Source organism: Marmota monax, unplaced genomic scaffold (assembly GCF_021218885.2).
Source record: "Marmota monax isolate L192 unplaced genomic scaffold, Marmota_monax_Labrador192_F-V1.1 WCK01_AAM20220418_F8-fsc00015, whole genome shotgun sequence".
NCBI classification, from domain to species: domain Eukaryota; kingdom Metazoa; phylum Chordata; class Mammalia; order Rodentia; family Sciuridae; genus Marmota; species Marmota monax.
In genome coordinates this window covers 5,266,298-5,285,174 of record NW_026692194.1, presented here as the reverse complement: position 1 = coordinate 5,285,174, position 18,877 = coordinate 5,266,298, and the positions used below count along the sequence as shown (strand labels likewise).

General features: G+C 33.9%; 1 protein-coding gene across 19 annotated transcripts in view; it reads right to left on the bottom strand.

Annotated features, from left to right (window-relative positions):
* Nucleotides 1–18,877, bottom strand: part of Wdpcp (WD repeat containing planar cell polarity effector) — a 527,720-nt gene that overhangs the window by 243,853 nt on the left and 264,990 nt on the right. For 17 of the 19 annotated variants that reach the window (XR_009224962.1, XR_009224964.1, XM_058572736.1 and 14 more), the window contains one exon: nt 1,085–1,199. Coding sequence is in view for 17 of the 19 variants with exons in the window: in XM_058572736.1 (XP_058428719.1) it covers nt 1,085–1,199 (115 nt within the window). In the remaining 2 variants the exon portion in view is untranslated. The remainder of the gene's footprint in view (nt 1–1,084; nt 1,200–18,877) is intronic. The other 2 variants (XM_058572769.1, XM_058572768.1) reach the window with 1 other exon arrangement.

Sequence of the window (18,877 nt, the reverse complement as noted above, 5' to 3'; positions counted from 1 at the left end):
TCTCACCTCTGTCCTCTCCTCCCCTAGACTACATTTTCCTTTGATTATTCAATTTAAGATACTAACCATTTTAACCTTTCATGATGATACAAACTGTTTTTAGACCATTTACTTTGAATGAAAGAACATCATCATAAAAAATTCAGGAGTTAGCATAGTGTTATGGAAAAAAAATGAGCACTGTAGTCAGAACCTGTGTTCAAATCTTAGCTCAGTTATTCTCTAGCTCTGTAAGTCTGGGCATATTCCTGAGTAGCTCAACTTCAGGGTCCTCATCTAATAAAAATGGAAATAACTATATCTTATATGGTTATTTTCTTGGATTAAATGATATAGGTGGGTTGGCACCTATCACTGAGCTTTTATGACTTAATAAATGTCAGTTAACCTTCCTATTCAATAAGTAGCTTAAAATCTTTTTTTGTGCTTTGTACCAACGATACATACACTTGTGGTGCCATTTAATAGAACCAGATTTATCCAGTATTTTTGGTACTGATCTTTCTTTTTTATTTGTGGTGCTGGGGATTAAAACCAAGGCCTCATGCATGCTACACAAATACTTGATCAATGAGCTACACTCCCAGAATAGCACTGATTTTTAATACTTAGAAAATATAGCCTCACATCTCCCAAAATATAGTATTCATAGGTTTTAATAACAAAGAATCTTTCTGTAAGAGCCAAAGCACTTATGATCTTTTTTCAACTGGTGGCTGTGTAGACATATTTGTGTTATTTATTCAAAATTAATTTCGATATGAAAATATTTGAAATGTCAGTAACAGAGGAATAATTTTGAAAGAATAGAAAAAAACCTATTTTAAAAATAAGGTTTTGTTTTTTTAAAGGAAGACTGAAAAATACTCAGAATATGAGTCTAACACTTGACAAGAAAAAAACATTGATATTTAATATTAGTTCAAACTTGTATTGGTCCCAGGGGTTGTAAGTATGCTATTACAAGCAATTACTTGTTGTGTTTGCAAGTCCCCAGTGGTAATAATTAGTCTACCTGTTGACACACTATTTCTCCTGCCCCACTGTTAATGTAGGCAATTGATTTGCACATGGGGGTAATTACCATCACTGATGGTGTCTGAGATGAGCTTCCCCACCAGGCTTCTGTCAATCACCACTTTCTCCAGCTGCGGCCCAGAAAGACTTAGGGACACCAGCACACCTGAACCAAAGAGGAGCTAAAATCAGGTAAGGAGGAGAGAGGAAGACATGCTAAGAATTAGAATCTTAAAAATCTTTCTCCAAATGTAAAACTTATACAGTTATTTACATCATGAAATCATGAAGTTTTGTTCACTGAAAAATAATCACAGACATTCTTAGTAAAAAAGAGACAGGTGGCTAAATGATGCAAAACACTAAGTACATTGATTAAAGCTATATGCAGAAATCTTAGTGTATGTTTATTAGAAGCTTAATCTTCTAAATATGTAATGTTCAGGCAGAAATAACTGTTTTGTTTTGCTTTCATAAAACATAGTATATTCTACTAAAATATTTGAAATGTTTTCTGTATCAGATACCAAAAGAATATTTCTTCAGGTTTGAACAGTCATTGTTATACATTACATATATAAAAGAAGCCACTATTACAATATAAACAGCTAATGTTGATTTATTTGGAATTTAAATCCTATTCATTTCCAAAAATAAAAATCTTGTCAGTCTAACATAATGCATGTAAATCAAGGCAATTAAGTAAAATTCTAAATTTTAAAAATAATAACACCTACCATAAACAATTTCACAAGGAGAGAATAATATAATAAAGCTTCCAGATTTTATCAAAATCAGTGTTCAAGCAATCACCCAACAAAAGATGACTGGATATCAAAATTATAAGATTATACTGCTTCTTTCCATTTGTGGCAGCATAATTCATTCATCTCCAAATGTTTAAAACTTCTGAAAGGACTATGCATATGCGTCTGCTTGTTATCCATGAGATTTTGAAATATCAACATTGGAAGAAATTGTTTCACCTTCAAGGCAACAGACTCAAAGCTGATGAATCATGGAATAGCATATGGTATAAGAAGAAAAAAAACCCAATTGTCAGTAAACTAATCATGAATATGCTAGCCAAACGAAAAGAAAACTATGATTTAAATAAAACAGGGGAATTCCCCACCCACCTAGGCTTCGTGTCCTAGCTAGAGAGGATGATTCCATGTTAAGACATATTTAGACCCGTGTGAAAGACAAGCAGCACCAGGGACCAGAGTTCTAGAAAGAAAGCCTACTATTCTACCACTGCCCAACAGATTTCAAGTGTATGAATCAGAAAAGAAACTGAAGGGGGTCCCTTTATATACAGTGTTAGAATCTTTGTCCTTACCAACAGATGCACTATCTTATTTCATGTTAATACTTCTATAAGAGCTAAGGCAGGCAGGGAAAGAAGACTTAATCACTGTTATGAGTTTCAGAGACTAGTAAGAGAAGGCACATTTGTTCCAGGAGTTTCAAAATACTTCACAAATTAATTAATCTCCACTGAATTACATGCATCCATGCATGATGTCTTGATGGCAAATGCTGACAAAATCCCTATGGGAATTCCTCACAGCAAAACAGCATGTGGTCTTCACTTCCCAAATTTTCCCTTCTCAGGCAATTTTAGGATCATCTTTCATATCTAGCTTCCTCTCTCAACAGATTCTTCTCCCCTTCTTTTTTTTTCAGTGCTGGGGATTGAATCCAGGGCCTCATGCATGCTAGGCAACTGCTCCATGACTGAGTTACACCTATCCTTTTCTGTTAATTTTTATCTACTAAAAATTTATATCTTATACTTCTAAGCACTTCTTTTCCTAATTATTCATTGACTCCTACTTTCTTATGCACATTGGTTAGGTTATGTTTATCTTTGTATCATTAATGCCTAGTATAACGCCAGGCATACAGTAGGTGCTCAATATATATTTGGAGAAAAAAATCAAAACTAACTCTTCATTAGATAATCCATCTGCACATGGAGATAAGAGCACTTGGGCACTACTTGGGCACTGTGGGTCTTGAACATTCCTTCAGAATCTTTCTCAAAGTCTAAGTTCAGTCACTTATCCATATATTCATTCATTCACCTACAGATATATATATAAATTTAGCACACTGTTATGAGCCAGGCACTGTTCTGAGTGCTAAGGATAGAGTAATGAACAAAACTGACAATGCCCTTACCTTCTCTGTCCTCATTTGAGTGTGGACATAGATAATATAGTATTAGATAGTGATAAGAACCAAGGAGGAAAAACACAGTAAGTTCAGAATTTTTAGGAGAATGCTATTTTAAACAGGATGATTAATTAAAGAAATAACAGCCTCCAAGAGGAAATGACATTTGAGTACAGATCCAAATAAGAGAAGGAACAAACCATACAAATGATTGCAGAAAGGGAGTTCAAGGCAAACAGTAAATGCAAAAACTCAGGTTTGAATGTATCTGAGTGACTGAAGAAAACTAGGCCAGTACCTCTGGAGGGAAATAGGGGAGAGGAATATTCACAGAGGAAAAAGGTAGAGACATAGTCAAGAGTCACAGATTGGACCTTGTTGATGAGAAGCTAGTGGGGTATATACAGCAGAGAATTACAAACTAATTTATGTTTTAAAGAGGGGCAGGGCAAAAGTGGAAGAAAAAAGACCATTAAAAGGCTACTGCAGTAGAAGAAGACGATGACTTGAACCAGAACAGTAATGCTGGGAGAAATGATATGTGGACATATTTGAGATATATTTTAAAGAGTATCCACTAGAACTTGCTGAAGGGTTGGATGAGGCCTGTAAGAGAAAGACTCAAAGTTTTTGGTCTCTGCAACCAGGTTAGTGAGATAAGGAATGTTAGAGGAGAAAAAAAATTCAGATTATGGGAAATCAAGAGTTTGTATTTGGACATAAATTTAAAGTGTCTATGGAAATAACTGGACATATCCAATAGAAAATCAGAAATTACTGTGAGTGGGGACTAGATATGTATATTTGGGAGTTATTAACACTAGAAAGGTAGTATTTAAAGTCATGAAAATGGGCAAGCTCTTAGGAAATGTGGGGCGGGGTCCAACATATGAACTCTGGGGTATCCCAACTTTAGACATTTTAAAAGATCAGGTTATTCTTCTTACTGAAACTGAATTTGGGCACCTGTTATGATAAAGGTATGTCCACCATTTCAGATCTCTCAAAATGTTCTGTGGCTAAAGGCATCCCTGATACCAGATTTTGGAATATGAAGAAATACATAAATTAATAAGCCAATTAATGCATTTTATAAAACACCCTGTGGGGAAGCATGAGATTTCCAAGTTCTGGTGCCAAAGACACTCCTGGAGGTAGTAAAGGAGATAAGTAGAGATAGGAAAAAAATAGTCTGAAACTCGAAAAGAATATTCCAGCCCAGACAGGAAGGTGCTAGTCTCACCTCTGCCTGTTTTCCCAAAGTGGTTAGTCTTTAAAGCCTCCAAAAAGGAAAAGGCCTGTGTGAGATTTACTAGGGCAAGAAGGATAAAGGACACCAAGATAGTGTCCTATTCCAAAGGCAAGGGGTTTCAGGATTCTGAAAGCTCAGAAAAATGAAAAAGAGCAGGCTAAGTGGAAAGGGAGGCACCTCTAAAGCAGATATGAGCTTGAGAAGAGCCCTGAGGATGAAAGGATGAGAAGGCCAGTGGGATTTCCCAACATTGTCTCAATTTGAATAATGTTTGTTATGCAGGAGACAACTAAGGCAGAATAGGAACAGAGACTTGTTTTCTCTGACATCCTTCCAGGAAATGACTGCATCATTTCCTTCTTCTCATTTTCTTCAATGAGCTTATACCAGAGAGGTATGTTTTCTCTTTAAGAAACTCGGAAATGATTCTAAGGTTCTTTGGATGGTTCTTCAAATTGGTTTCTCTTGCCGAAGTTAGAGTCTACAGTGCTTAGAGTACTTAATTGGAAGTAAACTGGTACTTTGAGAAGAAACAGAAAATTAAGATTACATAATTTATCAAATCAGAATATAAACAAAAACGTCTATTTCATCCACTCAATAGTTCAAAAACTATGTGAGCACCTTCTGTGTACCAAATATACAGATGGAAAACTGATGGTACACAAGGCAGAAACAAATTGGTGGAAGATGTATAGAATACAAAAGATCTCATTTTAGAGACGTGGCTTTAGTTAGGATAGAGGACTGCTTCTTAGAAGAGGTAGCTTAGAACATACAAAGAAAAGAAACACACCACACCTGGTATCAAGTATTGACGAACTAGTACAAGTAATTGTGAATAAGCTCTTTTACAATAGTGATCAACAGTGACCATTGAATCAATATTTTCACTATTTAAGAAAGACACCCCGCCCCACAATTCATGTGATTATTATCACACATGGGTAGAAATGATAAGGAAAGACATTCATGGTCAGTACTAAAAATCAACAATGGGTGATATGCTCAATCCACGATTGGTGGACAGCCAAGACTGATCCCATGAGATCATTAAGATCCATGTGGGAGATAGCAGTATTAAACATTACAATCTAGAGAGTCAACAAGTAATCAAGATGCTGGGAGTAAATTCTAGGGCTTGAGAAAATAAAGTATGATAGAGCCACTTTCCTAGAGGCCCAGTGAATTTGCATGATAATGGTACTTCATACTCCCTTAAAATCCAATCCATTGGATGAATTCCAGAGAAACTGAGAAAACCACAGATATTAACAATTTTACACAGGGAAATCTATAATGAAGACTAGAATCACCGATTATTTTAGCAGATAATTTGCTAGAAAAGAGAGAATATGTTCTCTGTAATTTATTCCTTCATTCAGCAAACATTTATTGAGTATAGAGGAAAACCACGTCTGACTAATCCATTAAAGTAGTGAGACAAAAGTAAATGTAGCTAAGCCAAGGATGAAAAAAAAATCAAATGGACTCACTATTCAGAACTGACTTTAAGAAATAAACAGGTATTTTTCTGGAAAGAGAAGTGTTGGTTGTGTAGTTTCTCAAAGAGCTGTGTAACGTTATTTGATATATGGAACACATTCATATCTAAAAATGTAGCTGCCTGATAAGTTTATTTCAATTTAACAAATTTCATTTTATTAATTATTCTCATCATAAAACAAATAATGCTACATTTTAATTTTGTGTGTTTACGTAAGGAAAAGCGATCATTCCAAGAAAAACATTTGTAATCATGGTCAAAATCACAAAAAGATCAAAAGGTAAGCTTTACATCTATTAGTAGTTTTTATATCTAAAAGGGTAAAATAAGTGGCAAGAAATTAACAGGAAGACATACCAGATGATATAAAACATTATATTTCATAACATAATTTACAAAAGACATACACTATAATGAATGTAAAAATGCCAGTATAAATTTAGCACACAATAAATATGAAAGCTAAAAAAGTAAGATTAATTCTTATACTAATTCCCAATCAGAAGAGTAAAGCAACTAATCAAAGGTCGCATAATTAGTAGGAAAGCAAAGACCAGGTCTGCTAATACCATTTCTATACTCTCCCTGTCAGTGAGGAACTGACATCCTTAACTATGTTGACTTCCATGCAACATGCCATCTGGTTTCCCTTTCTCTGGATCTTTTCTTCACTCTAAGCCAATGGTTCTCAACAAGAAATGATTTTGGTCACCAGGGACAGTTGTCAATGTTTGGGATGTTGTGATAATCACAGTTCTCCATGTTAGCCACCTCTTCAGAACCTCATCTAAAGAGTGCTTGTAAATGCATTACTGTGGAGGCCAACATGTTTTCCATGTTTCCATCAAGCAGATTTGAGAGCTCCTCAAATTCTAATCATACTTTTCTCACATAAAGGAAGGGTAATGTGATTAAGCTGCCTTTTGTCATAAATGAAGACCTGGCCAGATGTGTCAAATGGAGAGGTGGGCAGTGCACAACCCAGATAAGGACCCTGAAGCAAACCTGCTTTGTGTCTCTAGCCATGTTCAGGGCTATGACTCTGATGACTAATGCCAGTTGTCAAGATAGAAAGAGCTCCAGGGTAAGACACAGAGCTACCTGAGCATGCTAGAAATATCCTGTTAGAACATATCCTTGCTTTTGTTCTAATTCTCTGCTAACCAATCAGCTTTCTTATCTATAATTTAGACTCTTGAGTAATTCATCCATCAGGTGGGAATGCCCCAAGCAAATGAGCAATGTCTATGATATCAGATAAATATCTCACATTGTAAATTGATAAATTACCATTCCAGTTAATAAATCAGTTGCTTCTGAGTTTGGCTATTGTGAATGTTGTTAGTACAAGAAAATAAATAGAGATAACATAAGAGATAGATAAGTTTAATTAATCAGAAATTTTCTGCTCAAATCCAAGATACATTGTAAAGCAACTAATTTTTAAGTTATAGATCTACACAATTTTTAAGTTATATATCTACACAAGCAGCATAATCTCATTTTACTAGAAAAAAACAAGTGTGGTATGTGTTCACATATGCATAATGAGATTGTATAAACACAAAAATGTCAGAAAGAATAAGCTCAAAACTGCTGGTAGTAGGCACATCACAGGATCGGGAGCTAGAAGGCATCAAATTTAACTTCTTGGTTTATAGATTGTTTAAAAAGTTGATATTAGGGATTTCTTTTTAATGTTTGGGTGTTACTTGGTAATTTTCTATAAAACTTTTAAAATAAGCTCTTAAAATATCTGGTCACAAATATAATTCTTATTTTATGGCTTTAAAAAGAGGGTACAAATGTGTTTCTGAAGAGTCAGAAAGTATATATTGCCTTGATTATTCATCCATATCCAATTTTCTTATTTACTAATGATATTGACAACAATTGTAAAGTATGCTACATCTAAACTATGGATTAGTGTGCACTTATTAAAAATATGGAGGTCGAGGCTGTAGCAGCAACTCAATGGTAGAGCACCTGTTTAGCATGCATGAGATCCTGAGTCTATTCCCCAGTACTGGGGGGAAAAAGGAATTATCTGTAGATAACTGGCAGATGTACTATCTATTGTTGTGTGAAGCTAGTTATAGAATAATATGTATGATTCCATTTATTTTTAAAATATGCATTTATACGCACACATACACAGATGAATGTTTGAAGAAGGATATAAGTCAAGCTACTAACCAAAATTACCACTGGAGAGGGAAATGAGTTTGGGGTAGGGGGAACATTTGCTTTTTACTATATATGTTTGTGCTGTGTTCCATGTTACAATTACTGGGGATTATCTATTATTTTAAATTTTAACACATTAAAGGTGTTTGTTTTGAGAGTTCCATTTTTAATTGCTCTCCTTTACCTACAAAGATCCAAATTCACCAGTAAATTCTACTGGGTCTCTTCCATTTACCTCAGGCCTACCATTTTAAATATACTTCCTTGTCTAGTCTCTTTTATTGGAACATACTCAACAACTGACCTTTATACCTTGCAAGTCTCCTTCTCTATAATCCATATTAAAGTAGCATAAGCATAAGAGTGTTTCCTAAAGCATGAAATAATAATCTTTTACAACCCTCCAGAAACCTTAGAAACTTTTCACATAATTGGTCCATCTTCAAGACTAACAATAGCACTTCCTGAGTTTACTTACACACACACACACACACACTCACCCTTAATCTTCCTAATTTATCCCATAGAGGATTATGGTAGGTTTAAGCACAACAGAAACTTCTTAAGAGTTGAATATTGTTAAACTGTTACTATTGCTTTTTGTTAAAGTAGAAACCAAAACAAAAAAATATCCAAAACTAAAAATGATCACATAAAGAAAATGTGGTATATATACATGATGAAATATTATTCAGACTTAAAAGGGAAAGAAATCCTGTCATTTGGGACAACATGAATGGACTTGGAGAACATTTAGTCAGACACAGACAAATGCTACAAATCCCAAAATTGCTCCAAGTAGTTTTTAAATGTTTTCACCACGCAAAAAAAAATGATAAATATGAGGTAACAGATTTGCTAGTTTGATTTGTTTAATCACTCTCCAAAGTATAAATACATCAAAACATAACACTGTTAGCATAAAGATTAACAGTTACTTTTTCAATTAAAAATTTTTTTAAATGCTGATTAAAGTGAAAAAAATTTCACAAAATACCTGTGGTGAGTTTTACAATGTCTCCTCTCAAATATTTGATAAATGCCCTCTTGGGAGATGGAAATCTGATGGTGAACAACGCAGAAACAAATTGATAGAATATGTGTCGAATACAGAAGAAGAAGAAAGTTGATTGAATGCTGAGTAAACAATAAGAAATGGACTCCAAATACAGCCAATTCTTTTGAGAAATATGATTCAGAAGGAAAAGGTAGTGCCTGGAGGGGAGGGGATATGGGATTGAATAAGAACTGTGCTTATTTATTTAAATGGAAAAGAGCGGAGCCTATTCAAAAGCTGACTAGGAATGTCAAGCGACCCTGAATAACAAAAATGACTGAAAAGAACAAAACTGAGGGACTTAACATTTCCTGATTTCAAAACATATTACAAAGCTATAGTAATCAAAAATGGTGTGGTACTGGCTAAGAAAAACCCATAAATCAATGGAATATATTCTGTTCCAGAGATAAACCTTCACATACATGGTCAAATGATTTTCAACAAAGGTACCAAGACCATTCAAAGGGGAAAGACAAATGGTACACATAGTACTAGAAAATTGAATACCTACATATGAAAGAACAAAGCTGAACCTCACACAATATACAAACATTAACTCAAAATGGAGTAAAAATATAAAATGTTAAGACCCAAAACTATAAAACTTCCAAAAGAAAATGTAGAGTAAAAGCTTCATGATATCAGAATTGGCAATGATTTCTGGGATAGGACACCAAAAGCACAGGCAACAACATCAAAAACGGACAAATGAGGCTATATCAAACATAAAAACTTCTGTGTATCAAAAGGCACACTCAACTGAATGAAAAGGTAAACTATACAATGGGGAAAATTTTGCATATCATATTGCTAAAAAGGGGCTAATCTTCAAAATATATAAAGAATGTCTATAATTCAACAACCACTAGAACCATCACCACCACAACAACAAAAAATCAAATAACCCAGTGGATAAATGGAAGGGCTGGGAGTATAGCTCAGGGCAGAGTGTTTGCCTATTATGCAAGAGGCCCTGGGTTCAATCCTCAGTACTGAAGAAAAAAGAAAGGAGGAGTAGAAGGAAAGGAAAAAAAAAGAAATTGGCAAAAGACTTGCAGAGACAGTTCTGAAAAGATTACATACAAACTCCTAATAAGTACATGCAAAAATATTACTAACCATTATAGAAAGGCAAATCAAAATTAGAAGATAATACTTTACACCCATCAGGATGGTAGTGATTTAGAGTGATAAAATAACTAAATCAATATTGTTGAGAATATGGAGAAATTGGAATAATTTTGTACTGTTGGTGGAATTGTAAAACAGAAAATATAATGATGGTTACTAGGAGCTCAGGGGAGCTGTTGTTTAATGGGTACAGTTTGAGTTTTACAAGATAAAAAAGTTCTAAACATCTGTTTTACAAAAATGTGAACATACTTAATTGAATCGGACACTTAAAAATGATTAAGATGATAAATTTTATGTTATGTGTTTTTATAATAATTTTTTTAATTAAAAAAACTGTCAGAGTTGTTGAAAAGTTTGAGTTGACATACAGATTAAATTTATTTCTTCAGAATACAGGTATCTGTGCCAGACATTGTTCTAAATATTTCACATGTGTAAAATTAATTCGTATAATAAACCTATGAGTTGGATATTTTTACCATCATTTCACAGCTAAATAAACACTGGCACAGATAACTGAAGTAACGTCAGCATCACATAAAAATAAATTTAGGGATTGTGTCCACCTACAACTAAAAAAAAAATTTTTTTTTAAACTAAGAGGCATAAATTATAATTTGGCAAAAAAGGCTTGAAGCTTTCTATCAGTTAGCACTGGCACATTTATAATACAGTATTTTCAAATATCATGCTCAACTTTAAATGCTTAGTTTGTACACACATTTCTATTTGGCACACTTCAACCTGTGTATCTAATACAATGTTCTACATTTAAAATAAGTCACTTAGGTTTTTATATAAAAAATAAGTACAAACATTCAAGTATAATGAATGAAGTCTTCCCATTACTTTACTCTCTATTAACTTTCTATTTAAAACTTAGATAAATTTCTCATATTTATTTCTACTTTGTAAAACACATATGGAAATCAACAGGGGAAAATTAAATTATTCACATTTTGAACTCATTTAGCTTTACATGTATTTACAATTAAATAGAATATGTAAGGGAAACCTGTAGTTTTTTTTAATATTTTTGAGCTGTTGGTAGACCTTTATTTTATTCATTGATATGTGGTGCTGAGAATTGAACCCAGTGTCTCACACATGCTAGGCAAGTGCTCTACCACTGAGCCACTTACTCTAGACCCTGCCTTGGTGATCTTAATCAATATCTTGGCACTGACACCATCTGCATGGCTGTCTCTTAATTTTACAGCTGCAGCTCAAAACCTTCCCTCAACAGCAAACTCTTACAACTTGTCTTTTTTACATTCTCACTTGGTTATTAATGGGCAGTTCAAATACAACATTTCTAAAACTGGACTCCTGATATTTCCCTCAATAATGTCTCTTCCTGGGCTGGGGCTGTAGCTCAGTGGCAGAGTGCTTGCCTAGTATCTGTGAGGCACCGGGTTCAATCTTTAGCACCACATAAAAATAAATAAGGGCATGCTGTCCATCTATAAAAAAATAAAAATAAATGTCTCTTCCAAATCTCTCCCATCTCAGTGGATGGCAACTTCACTCACTCAACTGCTTGGAAGTTTTTTCTGTACCCCACATTTGACCCTATTAGCAAATTCTGATACCCTAACACTCAAAATGTACCCCAGAACATGGCCATTTCTTACCATTCTACCACTACTAATCAGCCAAAACCACCATTATACCTTACCATGGACTAATATAAGAACCTAGAAGTTAGAAACTGATCTTCCTTCTTTTATTCTCACTCCCTTTTTTCTATTTCCACCACAATAGCTGGAGTGACCCAAATTAAAACATGTCCCTCCTTTGTCAAAAGCTTCCTTTCTCATTTAGAGTAGAAGTCAAGACCTTTCAATGTGCCAGAAGGCCCAATATAAATTGGTTTTTTTGTTTCCTCTCTGACCTCAATTCCCATTACTCTTCTAGTTGCTCAGTCCACCCAAGTCCTATAGACTCCTTGCTGTTTTTCAATATATCAAGTATATTCCTATCTCAGCGTCTTTGCACCTGCTGTTCCCTTTACCTAGAACCCTCTTCGTCTTCCATGGCTTACTCCTTCACTTCCTTTACATTTATATCTCAGGATACCTTAAATCCTTTCTTGACCACAAAATATCAGGCACATCCTGCCCGACCATAGTTGGTAAACTATACTTCCTATCTTTCTTGATTTATTTTTCTCCAATGCTTTTGCTATCTTATTTAATTATATATTTTACTTCTTCATCTTTTCTTGCCTTTATCCCCCAACAGAAACTACACAAGAACAGGGATACTGGTAACTTTTGTACCTTTTGTTCACTGCTATTCCTAGAACCTAGAATATTCTCTGATATGAAGCAGGAACTAAATAAATATTCAATGAATGAGTGGTCATAAGCTGACCCTTCTCCTTCTGGCATTTTATCTCAAATTCAGACTGGAAGTAGGCAAAGAACAAAAGCCTCTTTGATAAGTTTTCTTGCATTCCCACCAGTGACCTTCTACCAGAAACACTTCATAAGGCTAACTCTAGCTGTAGGAGAATAGGGAAGCAGAATACTTTTCATTGACTATATTGCCACTCTGAACATCGTATGGAAAAATGAATGGACAAACACCTAGCAATGGCTTTAGTATATGTTATTTCTTCATTTAGTCATCACTTGTTGACTTTCTGTTATCATGAATGAGGACTTAAACTCTTTTGTATCTCATTATTATCACTTACATCCCTTTTATTAATTCTCTTTTCAGATGATCTATGACTTCCTTTCCTTCTCCTCAGTATCCTTCCTGAAATTTTAGATCCCTTTCATCAATTTGAACTAATTGTTCTCTAGGCTTAAGGCACAGTCCTCATTCTAAGATTTTGCTTTACCTCTTTCCTATGTGAGACTCCCTATTTCTTGAATTCCAATAATCTTATTTATGTTACTGCTTTCTTTATGACTGCCCATCTTCCAATAAGTAAAGACTTAATAAACCTCAAATGTCCTTTATGAAAATTTAGAATTCCAAATTCTATTGTGAACTGGAATAAGGTTTCTGAATTTGAAGACACTAAGCACAATAAAGAATAGGAGTAAAGTGACTAGACTGAAAATAGATTTCTAAACTATCATTTAAGTAAGGACAGTTTTTAAAAGTGTAAAAATCACTTTTTTCAGAGTTTGAAGACCTCATTATCTTCAAACTCTGTGTTGCTATTGAGAACTATGATGTAATTCTTAATCTCAATCCTTTGTATGCATTTTAAAATATTTTTTAGCTATAAAAATTTTATGGATCTTCTCTTAGGTTTTCTAAAAATTTATAAGATATACATTTTTCTAATGCCTATTGGTTTCTTTTCAATCATTTGGTCCTTTCAAACTGGAAATGTACATCTTTCAGTTCTAGGAATTTTTCTTCTATTATTTCTAAGCTCCTTTTCTTCTGTTTTCTATTATTAGACATTGGACCTTGTGGCCTGGTGCTCTAATTTTCTTATCTTCTATCACTGATGGGTTCATTAGTAGGTTCTTTTATCATGTGGCTCTCCATTAAGGGATATTTCAACTATCTTTCAGTGTTTCTGCTAATTTTTATTTTTGTGCTGTCATATTTTCAATTTACAATAGTTCCGTTTATTTTTTCTTGGTTATTCCTTTTTTGAATCAGCATGTTAATCTTCTTCCAAGGATGCAACAATTGGGGGCTAAGGTGTGGCTCTGTGGTAGAGCACTTACCTAGCACGAATAAGGTACTGGGTTCAATCCTCAGCACCACATAAAAATAAATAAATAAAATGAAGGTATTGTATCCATCTACAACTAAAAACAAAAACAGGACGCAACAGCTTCTCTAATTTCTGTGGTATTAATTTTAATTCTCTTAATTTAGTTCTATTTACTACATTGTCCCTGATTCATTCTATTGTCTGTTTTAGCCTCACACTTAAATTTTTTGGATTTACAGATGGAGAATTTTTTGTCAAAGTATGGTGATCTCTGGCTCTTTGGTTATATTTAAAAGTAATTAGAAAACTGGTTTGCATAGGCAGACTTATTAACTCAGGCTTCACTGTAAAGTGAGAAAATTTACAGTACTAAGCAGCTACTGACTAAGTTTCACTGGCCCCAAAGGCTTCCTTTACTCATCTGTTTATCATAAACAGTGAAACCAGGTCAACCCCAGAGCAAACAATAGTCTAAGTATAGGTTAAAAGAGGTCATCAAATATCTATGGAGAAATCTTGTCAGGCTACCTTTCTAGGCCTTGCTTTTTAATTATCTGAAGACAATTTATCTTTGGTTATACTTTCTCCCACGACCACGAATGCCCTCCTTTTCTTTTTTACTTGCCTAAATTATATCCTCCCTTCAAAGCTCAGTTTAAGCCCATACTCCTCTATAAAATCTTTAATCAGTAACAATCAGCAACAATCCTGAACTTTAGATGTGTTTAAATACTGTATTGAGAAATATAATTTAATCTTAAATTACCTTCACTTTGTATATTAGTTTTATTTTCCAAATATGAAATTCTTTAAAGGTCAGAATTCCACCCAATATTTTCAATAGTACCTAATATAAAGATAGGTTTATTGCTGAACTTCAATAAATCCTATTGACAACTTAATGATGACAATATTGAGACTTAGAAGAGACTTGTTTAATATTTATATTAAACAAAAAACAATCTGATTTTTTTTTTCAGGTCCTCTGACTATAAACCCTCTGATTTTTACAGAAAAAAACCTCACAGTTCCTCATTGCTCTGATTGTTCTTTCTGCTTCCTTTGCTGACTCAATTTTCCCTGTATACAAGGTCTCTGGCTCTTAGTTCTACTCCCAAGATAATCAACTCCCCCGGCAAGGGCACCCAATTGAATGATTTTAATATTATCTCTTTGGCTATCCCTTATCACATTTTCAACTCCAACCCTTCACTTTAGTTCCATATTTCCAATAATATCATCATTTGATTAACTTCACATATAACAGGGGAAAACCAATTTTTTTAATCATTCTAAATTTATTTCTTATCTTTCAAAACTTTCTGCACCTTCGTCTCCTTGTACTTATCCTTTGAAATGATTTTATTCCCTTGGGCTTTCTTTTTTTTTTTAATTCTAATTTGTTATTTTTGACCACAGACTGCATTACAATTCATATTACACATATAGAGCACAATTTTTCATCTCTCTGGTTGTCTATTGTAGAGTCACACCATTCATGTCTTCATATATGTACTTAGGGTAATGATGTCCATCTCATTCCACTGTCTTTCCTACCCCATGCCCCTCCCTTCCACTCCCTCCCTTTGCTCTATGGAGAGTTCATCCAATCCTACCATGCTCCCCCTGCAACCACATTATAAATCAGCATTCTTATATCAGAGAAAACTTTCAGCATTTGGTTTTTTGGGATTGCTTTCTTCACTTAGCATTATATTCTCCAACTCCATCCATTTTTCTGCAAATGCCATGATTTTATTCTCTTTTAATGCTGAATAGTATTCCATTGTGTATATATACCACATTTTTGTTATCTATTCATCTACTGAATGGCATCTAGGTTGGTTTCACAATTTAGCCATTGTGAATTGTGTTTCTATAAAATATGTTGATGTGGCTGTGTCCCTATAGTATGCTGTTTTTAAGTCCTTTTAGGTATAGACTGAGGAGTGGGTTAGCTGGGTCAAATGATGGTTCCATTCCCAATTTTCCAAGAAATCTCCATACTGCTTTCCATATTGGCTGCACTAATTTGCAGTCCCACCAGCAATGTATAAGTGTGCCTTTTCCCTGCATCCTCGCCAACAATTATTGTTGTTTGTATTCTTAATAGCTGCCATTCTGACTGATGGGATGAAATCTCAAGAGTAGTTTTGATTTGAATTTCTCTAATTGCTAGAGATGTTGAACATTTTTTCATATTTTGTTGATTAATTTTATATCATCTTCTGAGAAGTGTCTCTTCAGGTCCTTGACCCATTTATTGAATGGGTTATTTGTGTGTGTGTGTGTGTGTGTGTGTTTTGCTGTTAAGATTTTTGAGTTCTTTATATATCCTAGAGATGAGTGCTTTATCTGATGTGCAAGTGGTAAAAATTTACTACCAAAATGTAGGCTCTCTATTCACCTCACTGATTGTTTCTTAAAGAGAGAGAGAGAGAGAAAGAGAATTTCAATATTTTTTATTTTTCAGTTTTCAGCGGACACAACATCTTTGTTTGTATGTGGTGCTGAGGATTGAACCCGGGCCGCACGCATGCCAGGCGAGCACGCTACCGCTTGAGCCACATCCCCAGTCCACTGATCGTTTCTTTTGCTGAGAAGAAACTTTTTGGTTTGAATCCATCCCATTTATTGATTCTTAATTTTAATTTTTGTGCTACAGGAGTCTTATTAAGAAAGTTGGGGCCTAATCCAACATGATGGAGATGTGGGCCTACCTATTTTTTCTTCTCTTAGGCACAGTGTCTCTGGTTTAATTCCTAGGTCCTTGATCCACTTTGAGTTTTGTGCATGGTAGAAAGATAGGGTTTTAATTTCATTTTGTTGCATATGGATTTCCAGTTTTCCCAGCACCATTTGTTGAAGAGGCTATTTTTTCTCCAATGTATGTTTTTGGCACCTTTGTCTAATATAAATAACTGTAGTTATGTGGGTTTGTCTCTGTGTCCTCTATTCTGTACCATTGGTCTACCAGTCTATTTTGGTGCCAATACCATACTGTTTTTTTTACTATTGTTCTGTAGCATAGTTTAAGGTCTGGTATGCCATCTACTTCACTCTTCTTGCTAAGGATTGCTTTAGCTATTCTGGGTCTCTTATTTTTCCAGATGAATTTCATGACTTTTTTTTCTAATCCTATGAGGAATGTCATTAGGATTTTTATTAGAATTGCCATACTACCAAAAGCACTATATAGATTTAATGCAATTCCAATCAAAATCCCAATAGCGTTCCTTGGGTTTTCATGTTTTAGCTTACATTCCACTGCAAGACTAATTCTTCCATAAGTCTAATTTTAATACAGTATTTCCCTGATATAAAAGTATTATAGTGTTACATAAGACAATGTATGAATATCTTAATGTAAATATTAAAGTGTCTCTTTTAAAAGCTCCAAGTTGGCTTTCAAACATATTATTTTATTCTTCAATATGAACCATTTATTGCCAAATATACCCACCTCCTCATTACCATGTAGTCATCCCACTAAATTCTCAGTTCATCTAATCCCCTTGTGCAAAGCCTTTCTCTTCAGCTTAACCAAATTTACACATCCTTTTAGGCCTGAGTAAAATTATAACTTCTCTGCAAAATTTTTCTTAACTATCTCATATCACACTAATGCCTATGCTTTCTCTACCTTCTACTGTCTTTTTATTTGGTATCTTACAACTCAATAGTCATTAGTTTCTTGGTGTTTCCATGTCTATTTTCCTTGACTAATTATGTTGGAACTCAGCCACACCTTGCATTTCCTCAGTGATTCATTCCAACAAGGCCTCCACCAAGGGAGTAAATACTATGTGATGGATTTTGTATAAGTAATATGCTATTATTAGTAATTATAACTTAATATTATGGTTTGTCCATTATTATTTGATGAGGAAATTAAATAGATTTTCATACAATTTGATTAAAAAAAGATCAGGTTCTACAATTAAATAAGTTGTGTTCAAATGAATTCCATAAGGTCACAATCTGTGATACAAGTGGAAAACAATCTGTGTTTTTATATAGCCTTTCAAATAATTCATTACAGAAGTTAAAATAGAAACTATTTTTAAAAATTTATCATTTTAATATTACACCTGAAAATTTAAAATTGTTATGGACACAAACCGAGTAGTGTTGAATATATTATAAACACTTATGGCTAAATGTATACACAGGAGTCAATTAATTTAATCTAAAAATCAATTTATGTGAAGTTAGATCTCTGCTTATTGAAAATGTTCCTTTAATTATACAATAATCTGCAAATATGAATGTGACTTAAAGCATAATTCTTTCTGGAACTAAAAACTTCCACCAGAATGATGAACAGTTTAAGTATTTTAATGCTGGAACTACTTTTCCCTAAGAAAAGTTTGTAAAATGATTTAATACACTCAAAACAGGAAATTATTAAATACTTTCTATGAATTAAATATAGGATACCAAAAAAGTGGGAAATTTGATTAATACATAAAAACTCTAAATTATGTGTCACATTTTTTAATGCATCTCAAACTAAGAATAGGCATAGTCTGAAAAACCAACCTCAAAAAGACAATTTTTATCCCAAACTTATGCACAGGTAAATCTTCTTTGTAAACTGTTCTGAATTTACAAGTGGAAGGAAGTATTTTTTAAATGATGTAATTTATAGGTCATTAGATCAGCAACATTAAACTCTAGTAATGATGACAACCTATAAATCCTCATTATTTGACTCAGGAAAAGATCCAACCCAGATTGCCTCCTCTAAAATCCTTTCTATTGCTGTAGTTGCCTCACTGATGTGTAAACAATTGGCTATTTAAAAATCCCTTAAAGAGATGACAACTGAGATAAATACCCTAAATC